The sequence below is a fragment of the Cricetulus griseus genome, chromosome 7 (assembly GCF_003668045.3).
Source record: "Cricetulus griseus strain 17A/GY chromosome 7, alternate assembly CriGri-PICRH-1.0, whole genome shotgun sequence".
NCBI classification, from domain to species: Eukaryota; Metazoa; Chordata; class Mammalia; order Rodentia; family Cricetidae; genus Cricetulus; species Cricetulus griseus.
The window spans coordinates 15,710,213-15,725,699 of NC_048600.1; the positions used below are offsets into that span (position 1 = coordinate 15,710,213).

The 15,487-nt window shown below is 36.9% G+C and overlaps 1 protein-coding gene across 3 annotated transcripts in view; it reads left to right on the top strand.

Moving 5' to 3' along the window:
* Positions 1-15,487, top strand: part of Atad2b (ATPase family AAA domain containing 2B) — a 126,834-nt gene that overhangs the window by 37,012 nt on the left and 74,335 nt on the right. For all 3 annotated transcript variants that reach the window (XM_027424598.1, XM_027424596.2, XM_027424597.2), the window contains exons 8-13: positions 3,865-3,940; positions 6,295-6,393; positions 7,716-7,827; positions 10,220-10,335; positions 11,056-11,230; positions 14,261-14,349. In XM_027424598.1, coding sequence (XP_027280399.1) covers positions 3,865-3,940; positions 6,295-6,393; positions 7,716-7,827; positions 10,220-10,335; positions 11,056-11,230; positions 14,261-14,349 — 667 coding nt within the window. The remainder of the gene's footprint in view (positions 1-3,864; positions 3,941-6,294; positions 6,394-7,715; positions 7,828-10,219; positions 10,336-11,055; positions 11,231-14,260; positions 14,350-15,487) is intronic.

The following is a 15,487-nucleotide window of genomic DNA, read 5'->3' on the forward strand; positions in this document are numbered from 1 at the left end:
ACTAAGTTGCAAGGCTGGCCTTGAACTAATTTTTAGACCAGGCAGGCCTTGAATTTGTACTTCTCCTGTCTCCCAAGTAGCTGGGATCACAGGCAAAACCCATTTGTAGTAGGGTGTGTATTGTAGTTTTAGTTCCAGTATCTCTAATGAGATTGAGCATTTTCTCATGTTTACTTGCCAGTGGTAAATGTTTGTGTGTGTATGCATGTGCATGTAGATTTTGTGCATGTGTGTATGAGTATCAACATCAGTGTCTTCATCAATCATTGTAATAACTGGTTACCTTTTTGTTGTTATGATATAAGCACCAAGGCTAAAGGCACCTTAAGAAAGATTTTATTTGGGTTTATAGTTCCAGAGGGAGAGTCCATAATGGTGGGGGAGGCGTGGTGGCAGGCAGCAGTCACTGGAAGCCATGAAATCACATTTTTAATGACATGATAGAAGCAGAAAGTAAGCTGTGAATGACATGAGGCTATAAACTCTCAAAGCCCACTCCTAGTGACATATATCTTCCACTAAGACTATACTCCTAAAGGTTCCATAACCTGTCCAAACAGCATTACCAACTGATCTCCTAATATTTGAGTCTATGGCAGCCATTCTTGTTCCATTCCCAGTTCCCATGCCCATGAAATGCATTTAGTCTAACTTTAACACTCTTAGCCGAGATCCCATGTAAAATTAAAAAAAAATTACAATATGTAATGGCATGATATATACCTTCCCATTCCAAAATAGAGAAATCATGAGGAAATACTGGACCAAAGTAAGGTAGAAACCCAGTAGGGTAAATGCCAAATCCTGTAGCTCCATGTCTTTTATCTGTGACTTTGGTTTTAAAGGGCTTTAAAACCCTCCAGCTTTGCTATTATGTACATCTCTCTTTTAGCCTAGTTTCACTCCTGCATGCAGCTCTCTCATTCTCATGGCTAGCATTTCCAAAATATTGGAGTCTCCTACAACCCAGGTTTCATTTTCACAGATGCACATAATAGATTCTCAGGACCTTTTTCTGACAGCAACTTCACATTACTACATGTTGTTTGGTCTCAGTGGCTCTCTGGAACTGCACAGGAAGACTCTGCAACACATTCACTCTTGCTTTTTTGTCTTTTAAATGAGCTCTGGTAAAGTTTTCACCAGTCTGTTCTGGCATGCTTCTACTAATATCTAAATCACTTTGGGTCAACGACAGCCAGTGTGCATCTCTGTAATATTTTCTACATGCTGTGCCCAATTCAATGTCATTGCCACTGTAGTGCTGGACATCGGTTTTAGCCAACACAGTATCATTTTCTATTTCAGATTTCCTAAAGATGGGCAGTTGTTTGCATGGATCAGCAATTTCACTGTGCCCTGTCTGATCATCTTTAGGATCTGTTTGTATCTTAGCACGTACTTTTCACTTTTCATAACCAATTGGAACCTAGAGTTGATCAACTCGAGACTTTTTTGTCTTCCTTGTGACCACCATCTTCCTGCCTTAGGTGCTGGACAGCCCCCAGCCAAGACCAACCTCAAAGATGGCCAGAGAGTGAGAAAGTCACTTTTGCATTTTTAATGTCTCAAAACCTAGTACCATGTGGGTGATGCTACCATGTTTGGCTTCCATCTTATGGTAGAATCTCATGCCCTTCAACCACATTAGTAGCAGCTTTCCTATACTAAAACAATTGCTTTCTAGGAGCAAGCAGTCCCTTAGGATTTTTCCTATCATAAATCAGAAGCTTGGCTGCTGTCGTAGTTATTTTACTGTTGCTGTGATAAAGCACCGAGAGCAGGACAACTTATAAAAGAGTTGGCTTGCTGTTGGGCTTGCTGTTCCAGAGGGTTACAGTCTCTGATGACAGAGTGATTGCATGCTAGCGGGAGGCTGGAGAAGCAGTTGAACACTTACATCTTGATTCATAAGTAGAAGGCATAGAGAGCATATCACTTAATCACTTTCTAAATATCCACCAACTGGGAACCAAGTATTCAGATACCTGAGACTTACAGGGGACATCTCACTTAAACTACCATAGATGGGTAGGGTCTTACACTCAAGGCACCTTTCCCATTGTTCCAGTGCAGAGTGGGTTTTCTTAGCAGTTGCAATCTCTCTTTTAGCATATAATTTGTGTGTAATATTAAACTTCCTGGTGTTCTTTTTTTCCCCCCAAACTGTAAATTTTTTCTATCCTACTTGTTTTTTTTTTTTTTTAAATTGTAGATCTGCACATAAGTTATCAGTAATTATGATACTGAGTCAATCCTATATACTGTCTTAAAATTTCCCCCACCACAGAAAGGAGTTTATTACTTTTAAATTTAATATCACACAAGTTCTTAGGACATTAGAAGGCAGCCAGATCCTTTATAAAATGACACATAATTGGGTTCTAGTCTAGTTGCTAGGAATATCCTCTCTGAAGTCTCTTGAGTCAGGTCTCTAGAGTTTGCATTGCTGTCAGCACACTGACAACATCACTGTCTTCCAGGCTCCAACTAGAATGTCCCATTAAGCTCTGGTTACAGCATTTAGTGGATTTTCTAGCCCAGAGTCCCAGTCTTATATAACCCTTCAAAACCAACATGGTCAGGTTCTTCATAACAACAACCCCATTTTTCCTTGAACTAGCTTCTGTACTAGTTACTTTTGTGTTGCTATGATAAAATACTATGATCAAAAGCAACTTAGTGGAGAGTTTATTTTGGCTTATGTGGTTTTAGAGGGATAGGTTGGTGGCAGGCAGCTGAGGGTCTGCTGCCCAGCTAGCCTAGCAGAACCAGAGAGCTCCCAGTTCAGTGAGAAATTCTTTATCAAAATCTAGGACAGAGAGTGGAAGAGAATGACACGTAATGCTCAGTGTCAACCTCTGGCATTCATGGGAGAGTACACCTGTACACATGTGTTTGTGAGCCTTCAGCTCTCTGTCTCTAAGTCCTTGGCTGCTAAGGTTCATGCTTCAATCCATGGCTAAAGGTCTTTCTGTCTCAGTGAGTTATGAAGTGCCAGGCTCCTGTAGCTGACTGTAGTGTTGTAGTTCTAGCTACAACACTAGTTCTGTAGTGTTGAGTCCATCTTGTAGTGCCTGGGCAGATTTCTAGGGTATGTCCACATGCATTCACCAGCCTGGAGTTGGTCTGTGGGGTTTTACTATGGCTGGTCTGGTCCTGGGATACAGGCAGTCCTGTGCTTCTTTTTATCTCTTTCCTCCAAAGGAACTGCGTCCCTCTTTGTACTCTGCTGCTTGAAGATGGGGAGGTGTGAGGCAGGTAGAGCAAACTTTTTTCTTTCTACCCTTTCTAGTGCATATTTTAATATTATTATATAACCAAGTACTGTGATTCCTAACCTGGTTTCTTAACTTCTGTGAAGGTATTTTCTTTTTTGGTTTTTCAAGTCAGAATTTTTTGTGTAACAGCTCTGGCCTGTCCTGGAACCCACTCTGTAGACCAGACTGGCCTCAAACTCACAGAGATCTGCCTGTCTCCACCTCCCAAATGCTGGAATTAAAGGTGTGTGCCACTACCACCTAGCTTGTGAAGATATTTTCATGTATAAAGATTTGTTTATATTTATGCTTTTGTGGGGGATTATTCCTGGGATACTATTGTGCTGTTGTGTTCTCTACTACAGATTTTTAAAAATGGATTATACTTTTGGAAATATTAGCTTAGCTTCTATTTAGGATGTTTATTTGAAGCAAAATAGCACTAACACAAAGTGTTTGTCTTTATTATGCTTCCAAACAAGACTGTGGAAGTTGAAGATACATGGCTAGGTTCTCATAGAAAGTTAACAGAGGCAATTTATACTCCTTTAGTGCATGCGGTTATTAGTTTGCTATTAGTTATTTCTATATGTCTTTCTTTTAGTACCAGCTCATCAAAAAAAGAGGGAAAACACACTGTTTGATATTCATAGGTCCCCAGCAAGAAGAAGCCATATCAGGTAAGTTGTGTTTGGTTTGAAAGAAGAGAATGTTTGCCTCTGTGAAAAAGGATACTCATTTCTATCCTTCCCTTCTTCCCTCCTTCCTGACTGTCTCCTGTCCTTTCTCTGATTAGTAACAAACACTTATCCTATACGTGACTTGTTTTTGGTTCATAGTTTATTTTTTAATTTAATTTTTAAACACAGTCTCTGATCTCATAAAAGTTGAGTGGAGATTGTGTTGCCCAGGATGTCATTCTTTGAGACATTGACTAGTTTTCTTTTTTCTTTTTTCTTTTGAGAAAACTAGACTTGCTTTGTTGTCCAGGCTTGCCTGAAGTGTCTAGCTCATGTGACTCTCCTGCCTCAGCTTCCTAGTAGCTGGGAACACAGATACTCATGCCAATCATACTTGGGTAGTAGGTCTTTGATGCTTCCCCCTTTTTATCCTTAAAAACAAAACAAAACTATTAGCTACAGAGGTTTTGAAATTGAGAAATTTATCATTTTATTTATTAAGTTTTAGAGACAATTCTGTTTTGAATTTGTGGTGACCATCTTGCATCTTCTTCCATAATTTTTATTTGTAGATAGTCTTTTTGTGTTAATTTTTTGATTTTTTTTAAACATATTCTGGATAGTAATCCCCTAGTTGATAAATCACTGGCAAGGAATTTCTCTAGGCTGTCTCTTCCCTCTGGTAATTGTGTCCTTTGCACAGCTTGCTTATTTATTTATGTTTATCTATTTATTTATTTGAAATAAGGTCTCGTGATAGAGCTCAGTTCATCCCCTATGTGCGGGGATACCTAGGCAGCCAGAAGGTTTTTTGTAAGTCTGATTTAGTTTCATTGTTTGTGTTTGTGTATATAATTTAAGTATATAATTTAAAAGAATGAAGAATTTCATTTGGTTATGATAAATTCAGTCAGGACATGTTGAAAGAATGTAATGTGGTAAACTTTATTTTCTTTTGTTTTTTGAGGCAAGTTCTCTCTATATAGGCATGACTATCCTGTAGATCAGGCTGGCCTCGAACTAACAGGCCTACCTCTGCCTCCCAAATGCTGGGATTAAAAGTACTTGCCAAAGTGCCTGATCAGTTATATAATGATTTAACGCTATTATTTTTCTTTGGAATGACTTTAATCTAATATGTTATCTAGTCATCCCTTAATATGCTTGTGATTATAAATTATTTCTTTCGTTTAGTTATTTTATATATTTATTATTTTATTACCTTATGTGTGGGTATTTTACCTGCATGTATGTCTGTGCACCACTTAATGCTTAGTGCCTCTGGAGGCCAGAAGAGGGCATTGGATCCTCCGAACTGGAGTTACAGACAGCTGTGACCACCATGTGATTGCTGGGAACTGAACTTGGATCCTCTAGCTGCTACTCTTAACTGCTGAGCTATCTCCCCAGCCCCCTTTTTACTTATTTTGCTGTCTAGGCTTGTGTCAGGCTCAAGAGATCCTCTTACCTCATGCTCTTTCCCAAATACCTAGGACTATACATGTTGTATACCATCATGCCTGGCTAAGTATTTTTCATTAAAAATATTTTATGTATTTGGTAAGACAGGGTAGAAGAGTCTTTAGTAGGAAGTAAAAACCTTTATTTTCCTGTAAACAAGTATATTTACTTTTTAAAATGATTGAACTATTTCTGATAATTTGGGAAAGGAAGAATAATAAAGGCAAATGTCCTGTTCTTTGATATTGATACTTGTAACAATGGAAGATATTCTCTAAATTTGAGTTTAAGTTTGTTGCTTGACTACTTTTCTTTCTCTCTTTCTCTCTCTCTCTCTCTTTCTTTTCTTTTCTTTTTGAGACAGGGTTTCTTTGTGGCTTTGGAGGCTGTCCTGGAACTAGCTCTTGTAGACCAGGCTGGTCTTGAACTCACAGAGATCCTCCTGCCTCTGTCTCCTGAGTTCTAGCATTAATGGCATGCACCATCAACGCCGGCTTGACTACCTTTCTAAACTTTCATATTTGAAAAATTACAGGTGTCTGTTTTCTTGTTTTTATTCCTCTCTGTGGAGGTTACCCTTCATTCCTTGTGAGATGTGAACTGCATGAAGACAGTGATCTGAATAGACACTTCTGAGTGAATAAATGGACTGTTCTCCCATGCTAATTATAGATAGAAGAATGTGTGGTGGGGCACGCCTTTATAATGATATCAGCAGGCTAGGTCTTAGCTCAGCTGTGGAATGGGTACTCTGCATTCATAAGGCCTTGGGGTTAAGAGCACCACCATCAAAGCAAGCAAGCAAGCACATACACAAAACAAAAGACAAAGAAGACAGAAATTAGAAAGCTATGGACACTATAGTGGCTTTAATATTTTTCCTTTTCCAACAGGAGGAAAAAGCATGCCATTCATAGTAGTGATACAACTTCTTCTGATGAAGAACGTTTTGAAAGAAGGAAATCAAAAAGTATGGCAAGAGCAAGAAACAGGTCAGTAAATTCTTTAGTGTTGTCTCTATGATAAAAGAGAAAAACAGTTTTTTCTTATTTTTAAAAATAGGTTTTCTGCTGGGTGGTAGTGGCCCACGCCCTTAATCCTGGGAGGCAGAGGCAGGCGGATCTCTGTGATTTCGAGGCCAGCCTGGTCTTCAAAGAGAGTTCCAGGACAGTCTACAAACCTACGGAGAAACCCTGTCTCAGAGGGGAAAAAAAAAAAAAAAAAGTTTCGTTGGGTATGGTAGTGCATGCTTTTAATCCCAGCATTCAGTTGACAGGGGCAGGTGGCCAGCCTGGTCTACAGAGCAAGTTCTAGGTCACTTACACAAAGAAACACTGTCTCAAAAAACAAAACAAACAAAAAGTTCTTTTTGTTAATGCTAGTATTTTAAATATTGTACAGTTGTGTGTGTATATTAGTTATTTTTCAAGTCATTTCTCTCCTTTTGACATGTGGGCTCCTGGGGTTGAACTCAAGTCATCAGACTTGGTGACAAATGCTTTTACCTTCTGAGCCATCTTGCTAGCCCTTATTTATTGACTTTATATGTGTGTTTACTTGCATGTGTGTATGTGCCACGTGCATACTTGGTGTCCAGGGAGGCCAAAAGAGGGCGTTAAATTCCTGGAACTGGAGTTACAGATGGTTGTGAGCTGCCATGTGCATGTTGGGAACTGAACCTGGGTCTTCTGCAAGAGCAGCCAGTGTTCTTAACTGCTGAGTTATTTCTTCAACCTCAGTATTTTAAATATATATACATTTTAACTTAAGGTAGTGCCACTTTGTAATTCTTACAGGGAGAATCTAGTCTTGGGGTAGGTCCCTTAAATTACTTAGTCTGTAATTACTGAAGTCAAGTAATGCTGAACAGGAAAAGGAGGAAGAGGCAAGGACATCAGGCTAGCCTGTGTGGTAGTGCCATCTTTCCCTCTGTATTTCCTTCTATCTCACATTTGTTTTATGAGGCCATTTTACACTTATAATGAGTATAATGTTCAGAGAAGGGTGCTTTTTTCTAATAAAGCTATCTCAGGAGCCTTTGGCTATTTTAATAAACAAATAAACAAAACAAAACAAAACAAACAAACAACAACAAAAAACAAGGGTTCTGTTGCATAGCCCAGACTGGCCTACCTCAAGCCAACTGAATGCTTAGGAATCTAAGGTGTGTGCCATCTGACACCATCTTGTGGGTCCCAGAGATCCAATTCAGATCATCAGGTTGGCTGGAAGAGCCTTTACCCACTAAGCTGTCTCACTGGCCTCTAAATGTGAAGGTTTTAATGCCTTTATTTTCATGTTTTGTATATTTCAGATGTTTGCCTGTGAACTTCAGAGCAGAAGATTTAGCTAGCGGCATTCTCCGAGAACGGGTGAAAGTGGGTGCGAGTTTGGCTGATGTTGATCCGATGAACATTGATAAATCAGTAAGTTTGTAAATGCTTCCAGAAGTTGTTTTTCTGTTTTGTTTTTAAGGTTTTCCTTATTTCTAAAACAGCACATGAAAAAGTAAAAACTCAGATATGACCAATATTAACAGTTTCATGAGTGTGTTTTGGGTCCTCACAAAACATTGGTTACATGTACTGCTTAGTCAAGTGTTTTTCTTTCAGTGTTACTAGAATCTATAGCAGATAGGAAATGAAGCTGAGATATTCTGTATACCATAAGAACCAGTGAATGTTCTTGTTGAAGGAATTAACTCATTTCATAATCAGACTTGGATTTTACGTACCTTACTCTGACTGTGATGTTACTAATGAGTTTTAAGGGAAGCAAGGCTAGTATTATAAGGACTGGTTAGGTATTATTTGTAAACTAATTATGAGCAAAAAATACCATAGAAAGTAGGTTTACAGAGAAATAAGTGGATTTGAGAGAATTGATGTATTCAAATAGTGAAATTTAGTTAATTGCTTTTGGAAAATGACAGAAACAAACTGAGTGTTTAAGTAAATAGGTAGATAATGGGTAGTCCTGTGAGGTATTGGGTCGTTGCATTATCTGAAGTAGAGTATACAAGAGGAAGAATAAGATGGGAAGGGGTTTAATTGAATGTAGACATGCTATAGGTATCTATGGCATACTGTAAGTAGAAGTTACTTGTAAGCAGTTGATTGGTTTGGTGTAAGATAGAAATATTTGGGGTAGAAATTCAGGTATATGTTATCAGTGCAAACACTTCAGAAGTCACTGAATATACCCCAAACAGGGGATGTGGTATGAGAAGAACCAAGCTTATGAAGATGGGGTCCACTGATCAAAATGTAATTTGAAATATTTCCTCATAATCAAAATTTATCTGAGTTTTTCTGGGTCTCTTGCATCTTCATATAGTGTAATTTAATTGATTCTTATATGTGATTTAAAAGAAGTTATCAAATATACTTTTGAAGATGAAAATTTAGTTGTCTCCAATCCAAATAGAGTGGAATATTTGTTTCCTTAACTAAGACTAAAGGAAATTTTAGGATATATATACCTGAATCCCTAGGAAATAGTACATTTCTTGAGGACTTTATTATCTTTTTAGATTTGATTTACTTTACTCTTATAAGTCTATTAACTTTAGATGTGTCTGCCAGTCAATTCTATTTTGGCAGCATATATAAGAAAATAAATTTAGCTTCTTTTAAAATATTTCTGGTTTTGACCTGCTTCAATTTTTTTCATCTATTCTAAATCTTTTGTTTTAGTTTTTTACTTTTTTTATATTTGAATTACAAACAAGATTGAATTACATGACAATCCTAGTTCCCTTCTCCCTCCCTTCCTCCCCTACCAACCCCCCAACTAAAATCCTATCATATGTCCTTTCTTCTATTCTACACCTGACTCAACCTTTCTGCTTCCTCATGACCTCTGCATCCTCTTCTTCCCTTCTCACTCTCTTTGCTTCCTCCCCCCTCTTCCCATGTTTTCAATTTGCTCAGGGGATGACCTGCTTCAATTTTTATTATTTATTTTTCCTGTCATAATAAATAGTTCTTAAGACAGTTCCAGGTTCCATGGTAGAAGAAGTAGGGAAAGGGCTTCACCAGGGTCCAGTAGGCAATCACTGTTAACATTCTATAAAATTTTCTTTAGGCAGCTTCTCTGCCGACTGTCTTTATAGGAGCAGTTTCTGTCATTTCTGCTATGTCAGTGAGATATCGGTGCTTTTCTATTTCTTCATTATTGTCCCCTGTTGGGGAAAAATCAACTTCTTCTTAGTAGAAGAATCACATACTAAAGAGTAAATTTTGTTTGATTATGTTGTGTTTTGGAGAGCCATGGTAGTGGCAAAGGTTTTCTTGCTTTATCCATGAACTCAGTTTTATCTGGGTGGGGGTGGGGGGCAGTATTACACCAGCTGAGGATGCATAAGGTATGCAAGATAATGAAAGGATTTGAAGTGTTAGTGTGTAAGTGTGACATCTTCTGTAGATTCTTGTTAATGCTTTCAATTGGTCATTGACCTTATTCCTGGGCTACTTGATTACTGAAAGATAGCTTTATTTGCCTCAGTTGAGTTTTACCTTTGACTGTTTTTCTACCCTTATTTGTATATATGCTCAAAAATTTCTGAAGGAATGTATTTCTGAATCATAGAACTCATAATTAAAAGCATTTATAAAACCTGGGCCAGGTGTGGTGGTGCATGTCTTTAATTCCAGCATTTCGGAGGAGGAGGAGACAGGTGGGTCTCTGAGTTCAAGGCCAGCCTGGTCTATACAGAGAGTTCCAAGCCAGACAAGGTTACATGTAAGACTTTGATTCAAATAAAATTTTAGAACCTATGAAATCACTTTATATTAAATTTCCCCCTCTTTTTCCAAGGTGCGGTTTGATAGCATAGGTGGATTGAGTCATCATATCCATGCTCTGAAGGAGATGGTAGTTTTTCCACTTTTATATCCAGAAATATTTGAAAAATTTAAAATTCAGCCTCCAAGGTATGTTGTATCGTAGATGTTTATTATTATTGTTATTTTTAATTGATTGAATATCAATTAATTAGGTTTTGATTGTAAAAATTTCTTATGTTTGCCGGGCGTTGGTGGCACACGCCTTTAATCCCAGCACTTGGGAGGCAGAGGCAGGCAGATCTCTGTGAGTTCCAGGCCAGCCTGGTCTACAGAGCAAGTGCCAGGATAGGCTCCAAAGCTACACAGAGAAACCCTGTCTTGAAAAACAACAACAAAACCCAAAAAACTCATGTTTATTTGATGTGTTTTAGCAATGATGATTAGGCATTATTTAGAGTGCAAAGGCTTACTTTTCCTGTTTAGGAATCATTCAGACACAAGTTAAGACTTACTTTTCAACTTGCACCTGTTTAGGAATCATTCAGACACAAGTTGAAATTCAAAGGAGATAGGAAATTCCAGGCCTTTAAGAATTGTTCTATACTTTTAACACTTTCCTGATTGCAAGAGTTTGGTCTTTTGAGGATTCAGCAAAGTGAAACTTTTTCAGATACACTAGAAAAAGTTTTATCAATGCTTAAAATTACTGTATAGCAATCTAACATTATATGTGGGAGAGGTAAAATCTTAAATTGATAATCATTGATGATAATTTTCTTTGATAATCTGTATATGAATTACTTTTATTATAGAACCATTGATATCAACATTTCTAAATACATTTTTTTGGATTCTTTATTCTTCTAGGGGTTGTTTATTTTATGGCCCTCCTGGCACAGGTAAAACCTTGGTTGCCAGAGCTCTAGCTAATGAATGCAGTCAAGGAGACAAAAAGGTGGCTTTTTTTATGCGTAAAGGAGCAGATTGCTTGAGCAAGTGGGTTGGTGAGTCTGAAAGGCAACTTAGGCTTCTTTTTGATCAGGTAAGAAAATTCAGCTAATTCAAGGGTATCTTTTTTTTTTAATCTTTTTAAAGCATATTTAATATATTTTGCCTGCAAATACAGTTATGAGGAGACATACGTTCTAATTAGTATGTGAAGTTTAGGATCAGTAATTTAAATTGTAAGCCTTAAAGGTGTGGTTATTTTCCATTATTTGGGAAATAGGTTCCAGCAGTACCTATCTGCTGGTTCATCCAAAATCTACAGACGATTCAATCTAGTATATAAAACAATAAAGGATTTGAATGTAGCTTATATACATCTTCCTGTGTGCTTAACATTATCCCTACATCTCATACAACATATGTACTACATAATTAGTTTGGCAGACCTGTCCAACCTATTGACATTGCAAGAACATGTTGTATTTGGCAAAGTTCACACTTCAGAACCATACAATTGAGTTAAAAAATTACGCACACACACAAAAATATTATCTTACAATCTTGTGGGTTGTATCCATAGATAATGTGGCACATGGGTCACAGGGTGGACATATCTGTAACTGTAGGGACAATGACAATGAAAAATGTCTCTGTAAGTGTTTGCTACAGATATATAGATTTTTTTTAAGAAGTTTTATCTGCAGTTGGTTGAAACATTCATGAATTTTGCAGACCTCCTGAGTGTTGGAAGCTGCTTATGTTTAACTCCATTTTTCTAGTAGATTTGAATATTTATGGTGATCCATAAAACACCTATTGTGGTGACTATTGTGAGTACATATTAGGTACCACTGGAAAACACGGAATATAAAGTAATCTTAGATTACAGTCTTACTGAGGAAATGGTACCAACAGAAAATGTTAGATATTTATGTGAAGCATCTCATAAAACAGTATGTTATTTATGGTTGTAGTTATATATTGGGTACTTTTCTGTCACTGTATACCTGGGGCAGTTAACTTATGAAGAGATGAGTTTATCTGGGCTCACATTTGGTGTGTGACTGGTCCCTTTGGTTTTGACCTTTGGGAAGATAGCATATGATGGCAGAACACATGGTAGAACAAAACTGTTTTATGTTTTAGCTCATTAGACAGGGAGGAAAAAGTGAAATATTAGTAGGTCAGGGTCCCATGGTCTCCTTTAGGATGTGTCCTCAGTGACCTAAGGAATCCCCCCATTATGCCCTACCTCCTGAATATTTCACTATCTTATCATTTAAGTGCCACCTTAAAGGTTCAGAAATTTAAGAAACAATTGTTTGAGGCATACCAGATTATATATACATGGCTGGTAGAATTCAGAATTAAATGAATGCTTTGAAAAGGCAGAATGAAAGGAAATGAGCAGGGTAAATGAATAGTGACTTTTAAAATTTTACTTTCTAAAATATAACATGGTAGTATGCAATTAATCCTTGATATTTATTATTGGTTATTATATTGGTTATATTATTACTGTGTGTTTAAGGCCCTGGGTTCAGTCCCCTAGAATCACAGGAAATAAATAAACATGATAGTAAAAGGAAATCTCACTCCTGATCTTGAGGTGAGAGGGTTAGGTGAGCCCAGATAATAAAACCCAGGCATGGTGGCATATGCCTATAATCCTAGCCCTGGGAGTATGAGATAGGAGGACTGGGCTGTTGTCCAGTCGCAGACTGGTCTGAGCTAGAGAGTTATACCCTGTTTCAGCAAACAACCCAAACAACAATCAAAACACAGTTTTCCTGTACCTTAAAAAATTAGTCCTGATGGCAGTGTTCATGTAACTGTTGGATTTAGTGAGGGAAATGTGTCATATTTGGCATTCATTTCATATTTGATTATGCCTCTATAAATACATGTGAAGAAAGAGTACAGTCAAGAATTTATTAGCCATGCATTTCTATGGTGAAAGCCAGGTTTGTTGGCTGATACCTCTAATCCCAGCCACTGAGACGCAGGGTCCAGCCTGGTCTTATGGTAAAATCCATATCTTCCTGGGCTACAGAATGAAAATCTCAAAACAAAACAAAATGAATTATCTTTTATTCCAAAAAGTGATTTGCAATTTGCAATTCAAATATCTTTTTTAAAAAGTTAGTAATGTAGAGCAGGGTGTAGTGGTACATGCCTTTAATCCCAGCACTTGGGAGGCAGCCAGCTTAATATACAAAGAGAGTTCCAGGACAGTCAGGGTTATTTATAATAGTGAGACCCTGTCTTAAGAAGGAAAAAACAGTAGTGTCAAAACTGCTGGTTTTTAGATAACAGAAAGGAATGAGTAAGATCTAAACTTGATTGTGTTCAGTGTCTAATGCTAAGTCACACATATTGCCATCTGAATTTAAGGAAAATAATGAAAACAATGTAAAATAATAGTAACAGAAGATCAAAGAGTTCACAGGAATGTTTGCATGTTGTATAGTGCATTAAAAGTTAAACCTTTTTGGCTATTACACTTTTTAGTCTTATCATGGTAGATATAGGAGTATATGTTGGTCTCAGTTAAGATTGTGGCCCTAAATTATAAAGATTCTTTATTTATATTTATTGCTTTTTCATAGTTTTCTTGGGTGAGTAGTGCTTGATGAAATGTTTGTTTTTGCTGATAGTTATGACTTTTAAAAATGATAATAGCAAATATTATGTATTTATATGGAAGCTAATTTAGATTTATAATTTTGTTAAAAAGTCAAGTGTTAGTGACTGGGTAGTATGTGGATTGTGATTGAGTACATTCTTAGCATCTGTGAAGTTCTGAGTTCAATTTTCATTAGTAGAGAAAAGGCAAATACCCAAAAACAGTAGTTGTGGACTGTGGGACACCTTGTAGCTGACTTTTGCTATTTCCTTTTTACTATGCTGTTTTTTGTTTTTGTTGTTTTTATTTTGATTCTACCGACTGAACCCAGGTCCTTGTACACATTAAGAAAATGGTCTACCACTCAGCTACATTCCCCAGCTCTACTGTGTACATTTAAATACTTGTTGCATATTGTACTATTTGCTTATATGTTTCAGGGAATGTAAAGTTACATTCAAAAGGAAAAGTTAATTTATTTCAATTTTTCCTTGCTAGGCATATTTAATGAGGCCTTCTATAATATTTTTTGATGAAATAGATGGATTAGCTCCAGTTCGTTCTAGCAGACAAGATCAGATCCACAGGTAATTTTCCTTGAACTTACTGTATTGATTTCTTGTCACTCATTGATGTAGTATTTGGTTTTAGCCCTTGGTTAAAAACCTTAAAACTTACAGCAATTTTTAAATGTGGTCTGTTTTCCGGAGGTTCTTTCACTCAACACAGAATTAATTGACAGTCTGATAATGATTTTTTTGTTTTCAGTTTGGGATACCATGATATTCCTACTGTGAAAAAAATACATTATGTGCTGGGTGTTGGTGGTGCATGCCTTTAATCCCAGCCAATGTAAGCTCACAAAAATGAACAGAAAAAAGTGGTAACATGACAACTGAGCATAGTAGCTGTCAAGCAATAGACCTCAAAGGAAAAAATAGAAGTGAAGGGACTAAGAAAGAATTCTATAGAATAAATATAGTGAAACTGAATGAGATTCAGGTGAATACAGACAGCTCAACAACATTTAGAAAATAATTGATGATATGAGAAATTCAGCAAAGGAATAGGGATTATGAAAAAGAAACCTTGGAAGTGAGGAACTCAGAAATTCAAATAAAAATTAGCATTAGAGGATAGGACAGAATTCTTCAAAATAATTGAAAGTGGGGGCCTGGGGAGGTGGCTCAGAGTCATCTTGGTGGATAATTAATCATGTGTTCTGGAGTTCAGATCTCCAAACACAGGAACAATTCAGGCATTTTGGGACATCCTGTAATTCTAGCTCTGAGGGATTGGGTGCCCATTCTGGTTTCCAACTGTTTGGTGTGTACCTGCACACTCATGTGTATATTCATGTGCACATACATCTTTAAAAAATACAACTAGTGAAACAGGAGGCTAAAAGAAAAAAAAAAAACAACCAACCAAACAAAAGTGGATATATAACATATCAGAATCTAAGAGCTGTAGGAAAAGCAGTACTTATGAAGGCAATTTATTGCAATAAGCCCAAAATAAAAATTAGATTTCAAATAAATAATTTAATGATGCATCTAGTGGATATAGAAAAACAAGAATAAACCAAGCATTAAATTAGTAAAAGGAGGATGTAATAATCAGAACAGAAATAAATGGAAATTTGTAAATATAAAAATAAAGAGATCTGTGATGACAAAGATTTTTTAGTTGTAATATTGACAAACCTCTAAGATTAATCAGAAA